The following is a 17976-nucleotide window of genomic DNA, read 5'->3' on the forward strand; positions in this document are numbered from 1 at the left end:
GCCCCGTGAAACAGCAAGGATTGACCGGCTCCCAGCACTGGGGACCAAGCCGGAAACTGAGAGGTACATGCCCTTGACCAGAATTGAACCTGTGATCCTTCAGTCCTCGAATGACGCTCTATCCACTGAGCCAAACCAGCAAGGGCTACAGATAACTATTATTAATAATCTGGTGTACTTCCTTTTTTGTGTTTTATTATTTTAATTTTATTTTTCAACTACAGCCGACATTGAGTGTTATTCTGTGTTAGCTTCAGGTGTACATCATAGAGGGTAGACACATACTTCACAGAGGGGTCTCCCTGACATTTCCTGTCCATCCTCGCCCACGTTCACAGTCATTACTGTGTGTGGCTGCATTCCCTACGCTGTGGAGTACTTCCTTTCTGATGCATTTTCCTCAAACATTTTTCCCCACTTTCCATTTTAGTGGAAGACTTATGACCCCGCATTTTCCCAGATGGAAATCTGGCTCCGGTTCGCCTTTGTGGTGCTCACCTTCATTGTCACTGTAAGTACTGCGCACCTGACAGCCACGCCAGGTTCTGACAAGGGCAGAGTCAGTTTGTGAATTTGGTCATCCTAGTGCAGACCCCACGGGTAGCTTCTCTGAGCTCTGAGACACGTGCCTCGGGCCTGACACTGTACACGCCGCACATCTGCTCGGGTGCGCAGGACAGGCGGTGATGCGGTCTCCGTGGCAAGGACGTCCGTGTCGGAACACTAACCCCAGGGCGCTGACTTGCAGGCAGACCCGCATCCGTGGGCACTGACCAGTGCCACTCCCCGTGCAGCAGGAAGGCGCCGGGTTTGCGTGACCTTTCAGTGCAGGTGGTGATGTGGTCTCCGTGGCAAGGACGTCCGTGTCGGAACACTAATCGCAGGGTGCTGACTTGCAGGCAGACCCACATCCTTGGGCACCCAACTCAGATATGCAGAGCAGGGGATTGTGGTCTCAGGCCACGCCCAGGGCTTCCTTCGTGACTGACTGCAGGAACCACCACTTATAGTTGGTCAGTCAGAAACCCTTGCTGTTTCTGGAAACATCTCTGGTACCTGGGATTCTGCTGCACAGTCTGGGCCCAGAGAACAGGCCCGAGAGAAAAGGCCAGGGCCTGACAGACAGACTGGAGGACATGCCCGTTGGCCAGGAGCCCGCATTGCGAGAATGTGATTAGCTTGTATGACATTGTAGGAAACAAAACAAAAATACCCCAGGCTCTACCTCACACACTGCATGATGTTTAAAGCAGGTCAAAGAGGCTTCTCCCACAGGCCACTGCACCTTCGTTGGGGGTTTTGAAGATATAAACACATCCTCTGACCTTAGGTGTAGGCCTGGTTCCCTTGGCTTTTCCTCTGGGAGCCCAGTGCCATCTGTCGTGTTGCCTTGCGTGGAGCATGTGGCCTGTGCCCCGGGGGAGCTCTCTGTGTGGCTCTGTTCCCCTCCTGCCCCCTCCTGCCCTCTCCTGCCCATCTGATCTGGGCCCCTTGCAGCAGTTACCATCTCGTCGCAGTTGTCACTGGTGGTCTCAGTAGTGAGTTCAACAAGGGCTGCCTGCGAGCTCTTGGCCGGACCAGGACGTGGGTCTGGGAGATGGCGGTGCTCGGTGGGAGCCGGCCCGCAGTGACGAGGCCGCTTCCGTTGGCAGTGCCTGTTCGCACATTCCCTCCGCAAGTTCTCCATGAGGGACTGGGGCATGGAGCACAAGTGGATGTCCATCCTCCTGCCTCTGCTGCTACTTTACAACGGTAGGTGCGCTTTTATTCGGGCTTTCCCCTTAGAAGGGAGGGCTGGGAGGCATCCGCGAGGTGGGCTGGGCTGTCCCCCTAAGTGTGGGAAGGAAGTCAGGAGGGGGGTGCCTCGAAGGCACAGGCAGCAGCGCCCCCAGCATGTGAAGGATGCCGTAAGGATTCGGAAGATGCTGGAGCTTTCACAAATGAGTGACTGCAACTCGGATGGGCTGCAGACAGCCTCCTTGGGACTTGGCTGAAGGCTGCGAGCCCTGCCGTCTGTTCCTCTTCTCTTGCCCAGAGCTGCACCTCGGGATTCCCGGGCCTGCGGGAGGCGCGGGTGGCGGGAGCAGACGGCGTTCTGTAACCAGCACAGGGCCCATCTGCTGGTTGGCTTTTAGGTTTTTTGAAAAACAAAACGGCCTTTAGTGTACCCCCTTCTGTCCCTGCCTCTGCTTGCAGACCCGTTCTTCCCCCTCTCCTTCCTGGTGAACAGCTGGGCGCTGGGGACGCTGGACGACCTCTTCCAGTCCCTGTTCCTGTGTGCCTTGCTGCTCTTCTGGCTGTGTGTTTACCACGGGATCCGGGTGCAGGTGAGCCGCCGCCCTAGCACTGCCGGGGGTCAGGACTCTACCCATGCCTGCCTGCCTCTAGTGGTCATCCCTGCCCGCTTCCGTAGGTCATCCCTGCCGGCCACTGGTGGTCATCCCTGCCCGCTTCCGTAGGTCATCCCTGCCGGCCACTGGTGGTCATACCTGCTGGCTGCTGGTGGTCATCCCCAGATGAACTTGGCCTTGGGGGCTTATCTCCAGCCTTGTGGTCAAGAGAAGCATGCACCCATGCAGAAATGGTCTCAGTGTGTGCAACCCAATGCACCCTCTTAGGGTTAGTGGTTTGCTGAATTACTAACTTCTCTATTTCTTACTCTTTTTTGCTTTTTAGGGAGAAAGGAAGTGTTTGACCTTCTATTTGCCTAAATTCTGCATTGTCGGACTCCTGTGGTTGGCTTCGGTCACACTAGGAATATGGCAGACGTGAGTATTTTTATAACACGTGAAACTTGTCCTGGACAGCAGCTGGCATGTGGATGGATCTGAAGTCTGACTGTGTGCTGTGCAGCATGCGGAAAGGAATCTGTCACCCAGAGTCTCAAGACTCAGTAGGGCGACTTGACCTGAGGATTCCATTTTGCTAGAATGGCATGGGATGGGAAAGGGAAGAGGCGTGTCCTTCTGGAGTCCTCCTCCAGAGAGGCCAAGGCGTCATCTGTAGGCGTGCGCTCAGGTCGTGCCTGGCTCGCCACGCCCACCAGGTGTCTTAGCTGCTCCTTTGGCTGCGACCTGAAAACTTCCCATGTTTCTAAGTATTTCTGTGCTTCTGTAGAATGGTACCACTGCAGAAGCCTGTGGGTTTTCTGCAGAAACTAGAAAACCCTGGCACCTGGCACAGGAGACTTCATAGCTCACACTTTCTCCCCTCCCTCTCCCTGCCCGCCTGTCATTCCAGCAATCTGGTTTCACTTTCCAGTGATGCAGGGAGTTTACAGTTATTTTACTGCTTTTTGTGTGGACTCATCTGCTTCCTGGTGCCCATTTGTCACTGGAAACAGCTCTTAAAATTGCAGGAGTAATAATAGTATAGGGATTTTCGAAACGAAAAACACTCCAACTTTCCCATGGTGATACTGTGGACAGTTAATGCTAGCAGCATCATATGCATTGTCAACATGAGAGTTAGGATTCCTCAGAAATTTAGGATTACTTTTTCAAAAGCCTTCATCTAAGTGAAAGTATAAAATAAAAAGTGAACTAATTATTAATCTATGGTTTCTTATAACATATTTTTAGAGTTAATGAATTGCATGATCCAATGTACCAGTATCGCGTTGACACAGGAAATTTTCAGGTAAGGATTGTTAATGAAGCCTGCGGATTTTTTTTAAATGCCATTTTTTAAAAAATGACTGAATTTTGTAATTTAAATTGTGCTGTTGATACAAACTTGCTAACCAGCTATTTGAAAAGGACTATAGGAAATTCATGTGGAAAATTTTGAAAAACATTCTTGAGTAGTCTGAAAAATAACTCCTTAAAAGCTATGCTGTTACTCCTGGTCCTTGGCTTATGGCTGAAGCTCCAGGGCCAGTGAGTGTCCGACTGTAGGGACACCGTGGGACAACTAAGGAAATGTTTTGTTCATTTGTTCTCTCATGCGGGCGGTTTCCAGCGGGAGAGTGGGGCAGGGCCTGGAGCACAGGGCCCAGCTCCGGGAGGCGCCGTCCTGAGATCCTGTCCTCTTCGAACCAGGGCCCACGCATCTTCACTTTCACGGTCAGCCCGAGTGGTGTCCTCTCAGCTCCAGGCGCTGGCGCCCTCTAAGTCTCCGAGTCGTGTGCCCAGGGGCACGGAGCCGAAGCTGACCTTGGGTGGCATTAGCATGTCTTGGGGTGCACTCCCTCCAGAGCGCCCTGTGAAGCCGTAACGCCGGGGCTCTTTGTGGGAGTGGCCGCAGAGAAAGAGGGCAGTTTAGTGGGTGATGCCGTGGGAAAGGTGCAAACCTGTGTGGAGACTCGAAGGAACGAGTGTGAGTATCTGAATCTTCACTCGAACCCAGTGGGGTGCCAGTGGCCTTTCCCGTCAATAATGGATCAGTGTGAGGAGTTCGGAAGGTCACTGAATGTAAGCCTTACAAACAGCATGCCATGACCTTTGCCCTCGAGGACAGGTGACCTTGTGAGGGAGAAAAGCACAGAAGTAGAGACCGGATTGGTGAGGGTTCAGTCCCACCTGTGGACGGTGGGCCCCAGGGACGAGGGTGGTGGCATCTTTGCTTTGTCCTTTTTCTGCCATTGAATCAGCCTTCGGACACGTTAGTAATACGGGGAGAGCAGCACCTTGAGCTGGAGTGGGGAGGCGTTCTGGGCCAGGGAAGCCACTGCTCCCGGGTCACGTGGGGACGGCCGTGCCCAGCAGGGAGACGGCGTCAGGCAGGCTCCTGTTACCAAGGAAACACTGGTCAGACTTCCAGGAAGCTGAGTAAAGCTCCAGAACCACGACCGATCTCGTGGAATCCCTTTACGTTACAGACAAGAAAATGAAGCCCAGAGACAGTCACAGTTCTGACGAAGGCAGAGCAGCCCCCTGGCCTCCTGACTGGCAGGCCTTTGACCTGGGGTGGGGTGGGGGGTGCTGGCCCTGAGAGGAAAGGGCAGGGATGGGGGGGGGGCTTAGATTTGGAGAAGGAGCAGCACCACCCACCCTGCGGAGCCAGCCCTCACCACCTGCCTCCCCACCGCAGCTTCTAACCTCAAAACGAAGTGTTCTTGTTTTTTCTGCAACAAAACTATAGAATTGTGGATTAGACCTAACGTCCTCTAGATGACTTCCTTCCGCCCCATTTCACAGATAAGAAACCCAGGTCCAGAGAGATGAGAGTTGCCTGAGGGACTCTGTCTGTCTTTGACACAAGCCATGGCCTCTGTAGCCAGGGCAGGCAGCCAGGCCTCCACCCGGAGGGCGGAAGTAGGACCGCTGACATCTATCTGCTGAGCGCCGCTGCGTCCAGCCCTGTGTGTGCGGGGCTGGCCGCGTGGAAGGGAAGGAGTCTGGGTTCTCCCTCAGCTGGTCAGCAAGTGCTGGGTCCTCGTGGGGCCGCTGCGCTCAGAGAGGGCGGGGGCTGAGCCTGGGCGGGGATGGTCGGCACAGCGGGAGCGCTCCTGTTCTGTTGTGGGGCGACCTTCAGGGCTCCAGGTCCTTTCCTCCTGCGGTTGGAAGGCGACGCCGCAGGACCTGCTCCTACTCCAGTGCCGTGTTGTTGCGTTCCAGGGAATGAAGGTTTTCTTCATGGTGGTGGCTGCTGTCTACGTCCTATACCTTTTGTTCCTGGTCGTGCGGGCCTGCTCGGAGCTGCGACACATGCCTTACGTAGGTGAGCGCCACTTCACAATGCCCGGTGCGAGGTGGTCAGGGAGGAGTGGCTGGAGGCCACCAGGCAAGTGACCTGGAGGGGGAAGATCCAGAGGGTCCCTGGGAGCCAGACGGCTGAATGGGTCCCTCTGGGCCATGGGGACGGAGCCTCGGCCAGCGCTGGGGGAGGCCTGTGGGCTGGAAGCGAGCTGGGCCCTGGGAGAGCGTGGGTTGGAGCTGCCTGGATCCTTCCAGCAGGCACCTTGCGGAGGGCCCGGCTGGGGCAGTTTCTTAGTCCTTGAGTCGGGAAGTCACCGATCTCGTGGGGTCCTTTCCCCGATCTGTCACAAGTCATGTGGCTGGGACCTGCCTTCTGGCCCCAGCATTCCTCCTGGCTCGGCACTAGCAGGTTTCAGATCGGAGGGAAGAGGGCTCTTGTGCAGGGATTCGCTTTATTTCTGGGCGCGACGGAAGTGGAATGTACTTCCAGGGGGTTTCACGGGGGTGTTCCTTTCTTTTTCAGATCTCAGATTAAAATTTTTGACTGCGTTGACTTTTGTAGTGCTTGTCATTAGGTAAGAAAACTATTCCTCAAAGAAGCAAACTGCATGTTAATCTTACTCTTGTGGTGTCTTTTCTCCCCTGTGACGGTTCACTGGCATCCTCCTGTCAGATGTGCTCTGCAGCTCAGAGAGTACTGGCCCCTTGGAGGGTCTGAGGCCACAGGCGAAGGGACCTGATTTACACTTTCGTTAACAATTGTCCTGCTGGGCTGCGTGTGGAGAATGGAGCCCATGGAGGGGAGGAAAGGGAAGGGGAAGGGGAAGGCAGGTGAGGGGCGGAGGATTGGGGTGCTTCGGGGCAGAGCCTGGCGGTGGGCTCACCTTAGCAGAACCTCTGTTGCCACTTGTCGGGGCAGGTGTCTGACAGGGAATCGCTGCCCAGGGCGGTGATTGTGGAGGAGTGGACGTTCCTCCGGGAGCCGGTCGTTAGGAGATGATCTTGAAAACATGAACCCAGGGAGTGAGAGGAGGAGGGGATGTGCTGAAGGTGACCTCCAAGGCCTGGATTCAAGTCTGTGCCGTGGCCAACGTCAGGTTAGCTGACTGTACCGGCAGCTGGCCCCTGCCCCTGAGGCCACACCCTCACGCAGGGGACAAGTTTCCATGCAGGAACAGTCGTGATGAGACTGTATGTTATGGGGCGAATACAACAACTTACACGAGGCTAGTGCTGTTACTTCCTGTATCTTACATATTTCCCTCCTTTTTTCCAGCATCATCATCCTTTACTTACGGTTCGGAGCACAAGTGTTACAAGACAATTTTGTAGCTGAGCTGTCAACTCACTACCAGAATTATATCCTTTCCCTCATGCTCAGGGCTTCCAGATGGAGTGGTTAGCAGTCAGGTCTCTGAGCACCACAAAGAGGCGGGTTACCTTCTGGGCCTGTACTGCCTGGGGTGCCTGGGGTCCCGCCCCGTCTGCAGAGAGGTGTGCCTGCCTGGCCCTGCAGCTCAGGCTCTCAGGCTGGTCAGCCCCAGTCACCAGGTGGATTCAAGCCCGGGGCCCAGTGTCTGTGGCCACTCCTGACCTCTCACCACCACCCAGAGGCCTCCAGCTGCAGTCCGTGTGGTTGGTAATGAGGACAGTTTGAACCTGTCTCCAGGGAGGGCTTGTAACCTGTGAGGCCTCCTTGCGTTCCTGCGTGGGTGCCCGTGGGTGCCCGTGGCCACGCCTCCGCAGGGAACTGTCAGGTGTGTGACAGGCTAGGTGTGTTTCCCACTCGATATTTGTCATTGAATTTCACACTACACTTTTATCAGCTTCTCAAAGCGTCTGTCATCCAGAAAAGGGGTAAGAACGACTGCTTTGAGGGCCTGGTTCCACCTCTCCATTTCATTCTTGATTCACCCGTGTGGCCTTCCCGCCCTTCCCTGGGTCACGGGTCCTGCCTCCTCGGAGGTTCCCGGGGGTAACCTGTTCCTTGCAGGTAACCTTGCAAGGTTGCTGTAACCTCTGGCCATGGGCTTGTCCTGTGGTGGCCAAGGTCTGGGTTAGGGGGCCCGGGTACTGGCGGTCAGTGGCAGAAAGGGCTGGTGGGTAAGGAGCAGACATACTGACAGCACAGACCCGGCCTGACCGCCGCCCGATGTGGAGCGTTCCAGGTCTGCTTGCTTCCCTTGACAGTGCCACCAGCTGAGTTCTTATCTTTCTATGGCTTGTTGAACTTTTACCTCTACACACTCGCCTTCGTGTACTCTCCATCGAAGACCGCCCTGTACGGTAAGCCGCCGGGTCCGACGCTGGAAGTTCAGGGCCCATCTCCCGGCTTTCCCTCCTTCCCTAGCAGAGAGAGAAGAGGCCCCTTTAAGTGTGAGCTCTGCGACTCGGAACACAGCGGCTGTGTGTGGTCAAGCACGGGGTGAAAAGCGTGTGAGGTCCCAGCACGAGCGTCCTGTCCGCCTGCCACAGGCCATAGTCTGTTGAATGCTAGTGCCATGACCCCGAGGAGAGAGTCACATTGTACAGCCCTCCTCCCGGGAAGCAGAGCCAAGGGCAGCCGGCCCATGGGAGTGGACAGGACGAGAGCTTTCTGGAACCGGGGCAGGGCCTAGCGTGTCTGGACCACTTCTGACTCTTATATCCCGTGAGTTCTCAAAGCATCTCCGTGAAGAGGCTTGTTTGAGCTTCACGGCAGCTGTAGAGAAAGGTGCAGCTGGGCCCGTTTGCTGCAGGCCCAGGGACGGAGGGGAGGACAGGCGGTCCTCCTGCTCCCTGTGCACTTAGGGCAGTGGTTCTCAACCTTGGCTGCACATTAGAATCACCTGGGAATCTTTAAAATCCTGATTTCTGGGCCTCATCCTCCGGAAATTCTGTTTCTTTGTTACAAATGTTGTGGCCCCACCCCATCACAAAGAAACGGAATTTCCGGAGGATGAGGCCCAGAAATCAGGATTTTGAAAAGAATCCCAGGTGATTCTAATGTGCAGCCAAGGTTGAGAACCACTGACTTAGGGGAAGGACCGGAAGCGAGGCAGCGCCCTCCGATTGTGGGCTCCCGGTTGCCCAGCAGTGCTGCTGCCCTGGTGGGCAGGTGAGAAACATGCTCGGGGCACAGAACACTGTCCCGCTCCCACAGTCAGTAGTGGCGGAAGCTGGGCTTGAACCCAGCTCTGTCCAACCCGTCCTAGGACGGCATCCTCTCCGGGCTAATGGCCTAGAAAATGCTCTGGTTGTTTTCAGAGTCGCAGCTGAAAGACAACCCTGCCTTCTCCATGCTCAACGACTCGGACGACGATGTCATCTACGGGTGAGTGCACGACACCTGATGGCTGTCCCGGGGGCACTCAGCCTGGGCCTGTGTGCGCGTACTGAGCCGGTGTCAATCAGTCTCAGATGATTTTCAGGGTGTCCTAGCACGTGCTAGAGCTGGCGGTGTCACGTGGCTTTGCTTCCACGTTATCCTGGCTGAGATTGAATGGTGTTCTGTTTACTCGACACCCAGCCAGTGGTGACCACAGGAGGCCAGTGCTTTCTGGATGGTGGGCCCTGGTGATGGTGCGGGTGTGGAGTGGGCACTTTCAGTTGGCGATAGAAAGGGAGCAAGTGAAGCTATGAGACCTTGTTAGAATGGCGTGTCATTGCGGGAGAGAAGCCGTCCCAAGCGTCTTAGTAGCAAAGGTCTCTTTTATAACAGGAGTGACTATGAAGAGATGCCCCTGCAGAACGGCCAGGCCATTCGGGCCCAGTACAAGGAGGAGTCTGAGAGCGACTGAGCCCCTGGGAGGGCAGACGTGGGAGCCTGTCCTGCAGTGGCCTCCTGCCCTCCCTCACCTGCCTGTGTGCGACTTGTCTTCTAGCAGAGATTTCCGGGTCCTTATTTGTTTACATACTTTTTAGAGGAAAACCAAAACTGAGGACCAAGTTTAATGTTGAGCCAAATTTATTGTTAGGGTGGCTGCATTTATTTGGGAAGAGAGGCGCTGACGCAGCCAAATTCTTTTTCAGAGATTTCAGATGAGCGAGAGCTTGTCCTCAGTGGTAGGAAGGGAGTGACTCCTGTTCTTAGTAGAGAGAATTATGTACTTACTTTAAGATGATTTACTAATCCCACGTTGGTGGGGAGCTCTTCTGAAGGCCCACCGCATGGCAGCGTTCCCTCCCCCTGCCCATGGTGCGTTTTCTGACTGAACTCCAGGGAAGCCTGTGTGCACGCTGCCTCTGGGGGGCAGTCCCTCCCCAGTGAGTGGCTGGTGCTCTCCCAGGACGGCAGCTCCTGTTAATGTGAAATAGGAAGTAATAGCTCAGGAGGGGAAGGTGGGTGGCAGGTCCCGCCCTTCACCCACCAGGGCAGAACGGTGTTGGGACGTGGGGCGTTCGAGGAGGGTTTGATAGGGTTTCCAAGGGAAGAGCAGGTAACTGACAAGTTGCGGCTCTAGTGGGAAAGGTCTGGCTGCCATAGGTCTCCCAGGGGTTGTGTGCATATGTGTGCATTTGTATGTATGATGGTCACATCCATGGATCTGGAGGGATGGCCCTGTGGTGGGGGCAGGAAGAGGTGTCCATTCAAGTCCAAGGAACAGCACTTTCTGCAGCTCTGCTATGAGGACACCCAGTAGAACTTTATTTTTTTAATAAAAGCTAAACAAATGATTGACATGTGACATTTCAATGGCTCCTCACTTCTTTACTGCCCAAAAGCTTTTTAGTTTCTTATTTGGAACTAGATGAAAGGAAGTAAAGCATTTTGGATGGTTTATGGAAGAACCTCTTTGGATAGAAGGTAACTTGTTGGGAATGTCTCGCCTGGCGGTCAGTCCCCTGGCGGCCGCCGTTCCTGTCCCACCAAGCACCCTGGTGGACACCCCTTGCTTCTGCTGTGAGATGCTCGGAAAGGCCTCCAACTGCTAACAAGCCCTTGGCAGACACCGATTGGCCTGGCAGATGCAGAGGTTGGGTGTGGCTGTTCGCTGTGCAGACAGGTCCTGCACATCCTTCCCCCGTGCATGAACTCTCAGCTCACCTCACGCTCACCTCCTGCCCGGAGAGGGTCAGGAGTCCCGCCTAGAGGTCAGGAGGGACTGCTCATCACTTCAGACCTTCCTTTTTAATTTAAACATCAGTGATAAAATACCTTTAATATGGATTCCATTTATGTTTTTAAAGCTCTGTAAATATGAACGTTTGGATTACAACTGTATTACTGCAAGGGTAATTCAGGTTTACATGGTTTTTTATATTTGCAATGGTGTGTTACATTTTTTTATTCTGTGTGCTCAGAAATGTTGGGAAAAATTTTGTTACCAAATTTTACAACCTCTATTAAGACTAACTATAAATAATGTTATGTAAATTGACAATACTTACCTGTGTTAATAAATGTATCTGAGTATGTGATATAGTTTACATTTTAATTATAATTGCCCATAATTTGGAACACTGTTATTTATCAGTAAGTGTAAATTTGAGGCATTTAGTCACATAACTTAGAACTTTTTTGGCCTGTACTGTAACCATAAACGGATGACTGATATCTTCATATATTGATTCATCATGGTGTCGAGTTAATGAAAGGAACAATATGGGCATATTTATTTACTTTGTGTAACTAAGTTGGAAACAAGAAAAAGCTTACAAAAGAAAATCCTTAAGGGAAACAAATCATGCATTTTCAATTTCCCTTCCTGGTGTATCATACATATCAACATACTAGGGGCCTGGTGCACGGGTTTGTGCACCAGTGGGGTCCCTCAGCCTGGCCTGCACCCTCTCGCAATCCGGGACCCCTTGGGAGATGTAGTAGTGTGCGAAGCGGCAGGCAGCCAGGGAGGAGCCCGAGCCCTGGCTGGGCCCCACACCACTCCTGCTCATCCCAGCCCCACTGTGCTTGCCGCAGCGCAGCTCAGCCACCGCAACTGCGCTCACCAGCCATGAGCATGGGTATCTGGCGCCCCTCAGTCAGCTGAGTGGCACTTCTGCTATGGGAGCGCACTGACCACTAGGGGGCGCTCCTGTTTTGAGTGTGCCCCCTGGTGGTCAATGTGCATCAGTGACTGGTCAAACAGTCAACCAGTTGCTTAGGGTTTTATATATATAGATTATATACTCCATGTAAAATTTTGCTTAAAGTATATTTAGCATATACTTATATGTGCCCTAGGTGTTAGATTAAGACACTAACATCTGCCAGAAACTTTAAACAGTAGCAAGAAATTATTTCTTTGGAGCCTCAAAGTTTTGCAAATTTAAATTATAAAGTCAAAGGGCTAACTTTAGTTCTTCCATGGTAACCGCTTGAATAGCACCATCTTTGGGATAACTTTTTATGTTGGTCCCGTCGAGGGCGACCTGGGAGATGACCACAGGTATTTCCGTCATCTCTGTGGACAACCGTTCCTCTTGATTTATTAAACCATTACTGCAGTGAAGTGATGTGGTTTCTCTCTCTTAAGCCCCATTTGAAAGGCTAGAGAAGGCGATATATAGAATGGATTCAAGGTCAGTCCTGTATAGGATTACAGACTGTAGTAAGCTTAGATAATTATGTACACCAGCCCACTAAATGGGGAAATTTATGACAAATGTCACCAGCCTCTAAATTTTGTGAAGTATTTACTAAAGGTATAGTTATGGTAAATAGGTTATAATGTGGGCAGTAACTTACTTCCTGGAATCCTTTTCACAGGAACAACACAGACTCCAATCAAAGGGATGATTAAAAGGGATGCCTACAAACACTAAAGTATACTTAGGTATTTTAAGGGTTTTAGAAGGCAGTTGCCTTAGAGGTTAGACTTTCAAAAAAAAATCTTTTCCCCAGGCCAAAGGGAAGTTGCTTTAGTCTATGACATCTTGTTATCCTGTTTGTCTTGATTTCATGTGTTTTAGATATACTGGTAACTATACCATACTCTGAAATACAGGATTTTTCTGCTACTGAAAACTGCCTTTTTACAAGACTGTAAATATTTGTAAAATAACACACACTAGAGTTAAAGCTTGAAATGGTAGAGCTGCGAATTGGATCTTAGAATTGTCAGTGGGCACAGTAAACCCGATCACAGAATGAGCTCTGTAATCAGTTAAAATGAATAAATGTTTATTTATGGCAAACTTTGGGAGTGGCTTCATTCTGAGCCTACCTTTTTGGTATGTGTATGTTTGTAATATTTGATCCTTTTTTATTACGTTGGTTTGCTCTTTGCATGTGGAGTTAACTTGATCTTTCATACAGGAGTGGTTTCAGGACAAGAGCAGGGTTTTTTTCATTTCAGCAGGTGAACATGGAGTGTGTCTTTATTGCCAAGATAATGTGGCCCAAGGATGAGCACAAAGATGAGGTCACAAGACCGGGGTTTGGGGCCCAGCTCCTTACTTACTTGGATATAACTTTAAATCAAGCCAATAACCTCCAAACACATTTTCTATAAATAATGGTGTTAATTGTTGTAGATACAAAATAATGATTGTGAAGGCATTTTGCAAGCCCTAAAGTACTAAAAAATTTGTGTATGTGAGATTGCTACTGGAAATGAGAACACGGAGTATAAGCTGTAGTGCTGCAGATCTGAGCCGTGTGTGTGCATTAGAGCTCCTGGTTAAGGGAACAGAGTCAGTGGGCCCACTTCCCACCTGCGCTCTAGGAGAGGGAGCCTTAGGATGGAGGTAGACGAGACCTCACCAGAACACAGTGGAGCTGTCAGGGGCTGGCCCTTGGGTTAGCAAGTCTTTGTGTTGGAGAGAACCAAAGCCAAATTGCAGTTTGTTTTTGTTTTCCTTTTTAGTTTTATAGATGCTGAAGCACTAATTAAATATGAAGATTTTGTTTGTGATACTATTTAGACCAGCGGTCACCAACCGGTGGTCCGTGAGGTCCGAAAGGTTGGCCACCACTGATTTAGACTAAAGAAAAACAAACTTTAAATTGGAATAATTTATTCTAACAAAAGTACAAAGTATGGAAAAATTAGTGTGTTTGAATGATTTCAGAGAGTAGAGAAAGGTTCACACTAGCAGGGTGAGTGTTTAGCACCTTTGAACAGAGATATTCAGAGTGCGGACAGTGGCAGTCCAGGTTCCGACGGCCCAAGAACGATCCGTGATTGAGGGTGTGCTGATCACAGGACAGTGCGGTCGTTTTGGTTTTCTCTGCATGTTGATGCCACAGAAAACAAAGAGCGGGAAAGCTGTTCACTGAATTCATGGCTGGTGGTTAGAAAATGGGAGAGAAATGTTGAGACAGAGGAGAAAGAGCCCGGGTGAATGAAGTGGTCAGTCAGATGGACAGTCCGAAGGCGCTGACGATGCAGTACATGGTCTTATTCTCCCATCGCACGGTGCAGCTCCCTGCGGGCAGATGGCACTGAAAGTCAGGAACATGGGCCACCTCGTGTTGATGTCTCACTATCCGGCCCCAACACTCAGATACTTACCTCTTTGTGGTACAGACATAAAGGTTGGCAAGTCTCTTTTCTATAAAATGCTTTAAAGGTAACTCTAATAAGCATGCATTCAGAGACAGGAACATCCACACACACAGTTCAGGAAACTCGGCTTTGGACAATCTAGATCTCAGCAGGTCCAAGAAGACACCACCACCTCAGGAAAATGCCCACGACAGACTCTGACCCAGAGACTGAGAACCGTACCGTCAGTAGAGCTGTCCCAGAAGCAAGAACTCGCCGTGTGTAGTCCTGCTCCGTTCTTCTGCATAATTATACAGGTCACTTCAATGAAAACAACTTTCATTAGCGAAATCTACTTGGCAACACACATTTCTTTTTGCCCACTTTCAGCATATGTATATTGATCATGTGGTTGATGCTCATAAAAATTAAGGTCCTATGACACTGACAAACCACACCTGTCCCTTCCCTTCGCTGCACACCTGGTCTACAAGCATCTGACCTGAAGTCCTGGGGCATGCCCTGCAACTGTTCCAGCTGCCAACTAGGCCAGGTGATGCCAGCTATGACCTAAAGTAAAGCAATGTGCACAACACAAGTGACACTTGTACAGGGAACTTGAAGGCTGGGCACCACGCTGACACAACCACTCTCTTCTGACACTAGTCCTGCCTCTCATCAGTATTTCAAGAACCAGCATCCATATATACAAGAAGCAAATCCATTACCGATGTATTTGAACGGTTTTCCCAGCTTGGTGAGTTGGCTTAAAGTTTGTTCCACGACATTTGTGGTCCACTGATTGACTTTGCTGTGCTGATAGGCGTTGCCACCGATGGCACTTTCTATAGCCTAGGAGACAAAGCACAGAGGAGTCGCTACCAGCAGAGCGCACCCAGCACCTTCCAGTCAGTATTCAAGCTCATCCCCTAAGAACTGCTGAAATACAGTTTGCATACAATGTAAGCTTATTTGTATCCATGAGATCAAATACACCTTTTGTTTAATAGTATCATATTTAAATAAGTTTTACATTTGTTTTTAAGAATTCATAATTACACGGGGGGTCTGTCAACCATGTGAAACATTCTGACTTAAACCAGAAAACTCGAGTTTTTATGACAGTTACAACCTAAAATAAAAGTGTTCAGTGATCATCAGGTTCTGTCCTGAGCAGGAGAGAACAGTTCCAGGATCTGGTTGTGCACCTTGGTGACAGGGGCCGACTGCCTGGCACAGCCCAGTGATCTTGCTTTTGAGAAACAGAAAGCTACCTACAGTCACACCCTCATTTCTATCTACCGGGGACTCCGAGTAGTCCCATTACACAGAGATCATTCAGGCTCCTGCTTCTCCCCCTCCCCATGCGTTTTAGCGTTTTATCACAGCTCCTTTGCATTCTCTCCCACACCCCCCCGCGCCCTTCAGCTCTGCATAAAGTGAGGCTGGGGGCTTAGAAGCCCCTGGTTTAAAGGGACCAGATTACTAGATAATAATCAAGCTAAATGTCTAACTCTGAGGACCCTCCACACACACTTTGGGCCCAGTTCACTCTTCTTCAGGGACGGAGAAAAACCTGTCTCTGATTTTGGGCCCACCCAAATGTACTACTACCCAATACTTAGAATAGCCCGAGAGGACATCACCAAGCAAAGCTGTGGAGGCCGGTGACCATGTGAAGGCAACACCACGACATTACCTTATGCTGCCAGGGAGACTGGGAAGCCTGCCCTCCACTTACCTGCTGCCTGGTAACTAAGTCAAAGCTAATGGGGAAACGAGGGAGGCCCAGGACACTTCATAACCAACTCCATTCCCACTGGCTCAGTGATTCACCACCTTCCTGCTCCCCCCGCTCCTTCCCTAAGAAACACTATTTTGGAAAAGATAAAAGACAACTAAAAAAAAGCAGGCCTAATGCTGAATAATGTATAAGGCAGAACAAATTTTGTTTTTTGATGATGTTCACAAAAATAGGTTGTGGTTCTTTATCATTCTGGCAGTAGTCAATCATTTGTATTAATACTTTGGATTAGAATCAGTTCCAAATCACATACAGATCCTCAATGGTACTGTTAAACTCAGATCAACTAATGACTTTCTTGTAGCCAATGGCTTCACTATCTGCTCTGGTTACAGAGGCTCTTGCCCTCTCAGGCTGCCCAGCTCTCTGCAGCCCTCCCCTCCCTCAAACACACTGCACACCCCTGCACAGGGCCTCTGCACACGCCGTCCCCGCCCTGGCACTTGGCCCCTATTCCAGTGATGGCAAACCTGTGACATGCGTGTCAGAGGTGACACGCGAACTCATTTTTTTGGTAGATTTTTCTTTGTTAAATGGCATTTAAATATATAAAATAAACATCAAAAATATAAGTCTTTGTTTTACTATGGTTGCAAATATCAAAAAATTTCTATATGTGACACGGCACCAGAGTTAAGTTAGGGTTTTTCAAAATGCTGACGCGCCGAGCTCAAAGGTTCGCCGTCACTGCCCTCTTCGCTGAGTTCATGCTGCTCCTACTCACTTAGTCCAGCTCTGAACTCCCTCCAGCACCAGCTGCTGTGGCAGCGGCCACTTCCCAGCGTTGTTACTGGACACACGCCTGCCTTCCCTGCCCGACTGTAGACGCGACGATCAGTCCCCGGCATGCCCCTTGGCTTATTTTTTAAATAAATGAACAAGAATCCTTTTTTGTCTCCCATTCTCATTATCGAAGGCAAACACCGCAGTCAGTGATGATAAAGCAGGCAGTGTAGGGATGTAAGAAAAATAAGGAACAAACAAGGGCCAACTAAACCACCAGGTGTGCAGTAACCGGAAGTTGAATTTTTTACATCCACTCTCTTCACTAATGTTGGAAACAGTCACTTGTACACCATGAATCTTTTATGCTAAAAGTTATAGAATCAAGCCTTAGTTACATCCAATAATAATACTAACATATAGAATTTCCTGTCTGGTTTAAAATACATAATTTACCTCATATGGGAGTAGTTCTTATCTAGCTAGTCTCTGAGGTTAAAAACTTATTTGAGCCCTAACCGGTTTGGCTCAGTGGATAGTCAGCCTGCGGACTGAAGGGTCCCAGGTTCGATTCCGGTCAAGGGCATGTACCTTGGCTGCGGGCATTTCCCCAGTAGGGGCTGTGCAGGAGGCAGCTGGTCGATGTTTCTCTCTCATCGATGTTTCTAACTCTCCCTCTCCCCCTCCTCTCTGTAAAAAATCAATAAAATATATTTTTTTAAAAACTTATTTGAAATACCAAAACACAGGCAGGCTAGGCTGAAACCACTCCAAGACAGTGCTTAAAACATTATTTTCACTCATATAAGCCAGTGCGCGAGTATTTTAAAAGTAGGCATGTCTCCTCTTACCTCTTTCACAATGTTGCTCACTTCGTCAACAACAAAAGTGGTCTGCAAGGAAGAACAGGGGCAGAGCTGGATTTAAAAGGTTCCCGTCCATGGAGCACTGACTCATGCCAATCTAGGCAACGAGCACTTGAGAAGTGAAGACCTTCCTTTTCCCGAGGAAAACATCACGGAGTCTCCAGCGCGAAGGGCTCGCCCAGGGGCCGGGCCCGGGGCCGGGAGAGACGTCGGGAGGGTTCTGGTTTGGTGTCTGCTGGGATCATGCCAGGACCCAAAGGGCTGGCTTGACACTAGAATTTAACCTCTCCATCCACGTCCACTGGCCACTGGGATCCTTGGCCCACATGGAAGCCGATCGAACCGCGCACCGTCACAATGACAGTCTTCCGCTTCGCCAATTGTGCGCTTCAACCCCGTCTTCACCGAGACAATGAGGTGCCCCCCGACCCCACTGACAGGCGCTGTCTCACCGCCGGCTCGAACCCAAACCGAAATAACGGCCTTTATCCCCCAGGACGCCCGGTAGCGAGAGCCCGGTGCGCACGGCGGGTGGG

The 17976-nt window shown here is 50.7% G+C and overlaps 2 protein-coding genes across 2 annotated transcripts in view; one reads left to right on the forward strand and one right to left on the reverse strand.

The window, feature by feature from the left end:
• The window catches only part of TMEM181 (transmembrane protein 181), a 31585-nt gene extending 20546 nt beyond the window's left edge, over positions 1 to 11039 (forward strand). The window contains exons 8-17 of the mRNA XM_015560032.1: positions 1653 to 1752; positions 2197 to 2327; positions 2677 to 2768; positions 3582 to 3639; positions 5559 to 5661; positions 6163 to 6214; positions 6916 to 6998; positions 7836 to 7925; positions 8886 to 8952; positions 9340 to 11039. Coding sequence (XP_015415518.1) covers positions 1653 to 1752; positions 2197 to 2327; positions 2677 to 2768; positions 3582 to 3639; positions 5559 to 5661; positions 6163 to 6214; positions 6916 to 6998; positions 7836 to 7925; positions 8886 to 8952; positions 9340 to 9418 — 855 coding nt within the window. The 3' untranslated portion in view covers positions 9419 to 11039. The remainder of the gene's footprint in view (positions 1 to 1652; positions 1753 to 2196; positions 2328 to 2676; positions 2769 to 3581; positions 3640 to 5558; positions 5662 to 6162; positions 6215 to 6915; positions 6999 to 7835; positions 7926 to 8885; positions 8953 to 9339) is intronic.
• Positions 11040 to 13560: 2521 nt separating this feature from the next.
• Positions 13561 to 17976, reverse strand: part of DYNLT1 (dynein, light chain, Tctex-type 1) — a 15213-nt gene continuing 10797 nt past the window's right edge. Inside the window, exons 3-6 of the mRNA XM_015560018.1 lie at positions 17426 to 17467; positions 14776 to 14899; positions 14291 to 14368; positions 13561 to 13988 (exon numbers count right to left, since the gene is read on the reverse strand). Coding sequence (XP_015415504.1) covers positions 13918 to 13988; positions 14291 to 14368; positions 14776 to 14899; positions 17426 to 17467 — 315 coding nt within the window. The 3' untranslated portion in view covers positions 13561 to 13917. The remainder of the gene's footprint in view (positions 13989 to 14290; positions 14369 to 14775; positions 14900 to 17425; positions 17468 to 17976) is intronic.

Source organism: Myotis davidii, unplaced genomic scaffold (genome assembly GCF_000327345.1).
Source record: "Myotis davidii unplaced genomic scaffold, ASM32734v1 scaffold1494, whole genome shotgun sequence".
Classification (NCBI taxonomy): domain Eukaryota; kingdom Metazoa; phylum Chordata; class Mammalia; order Chiroptera; family Vespertilionidae; genus Myotis; species Myotis davidii.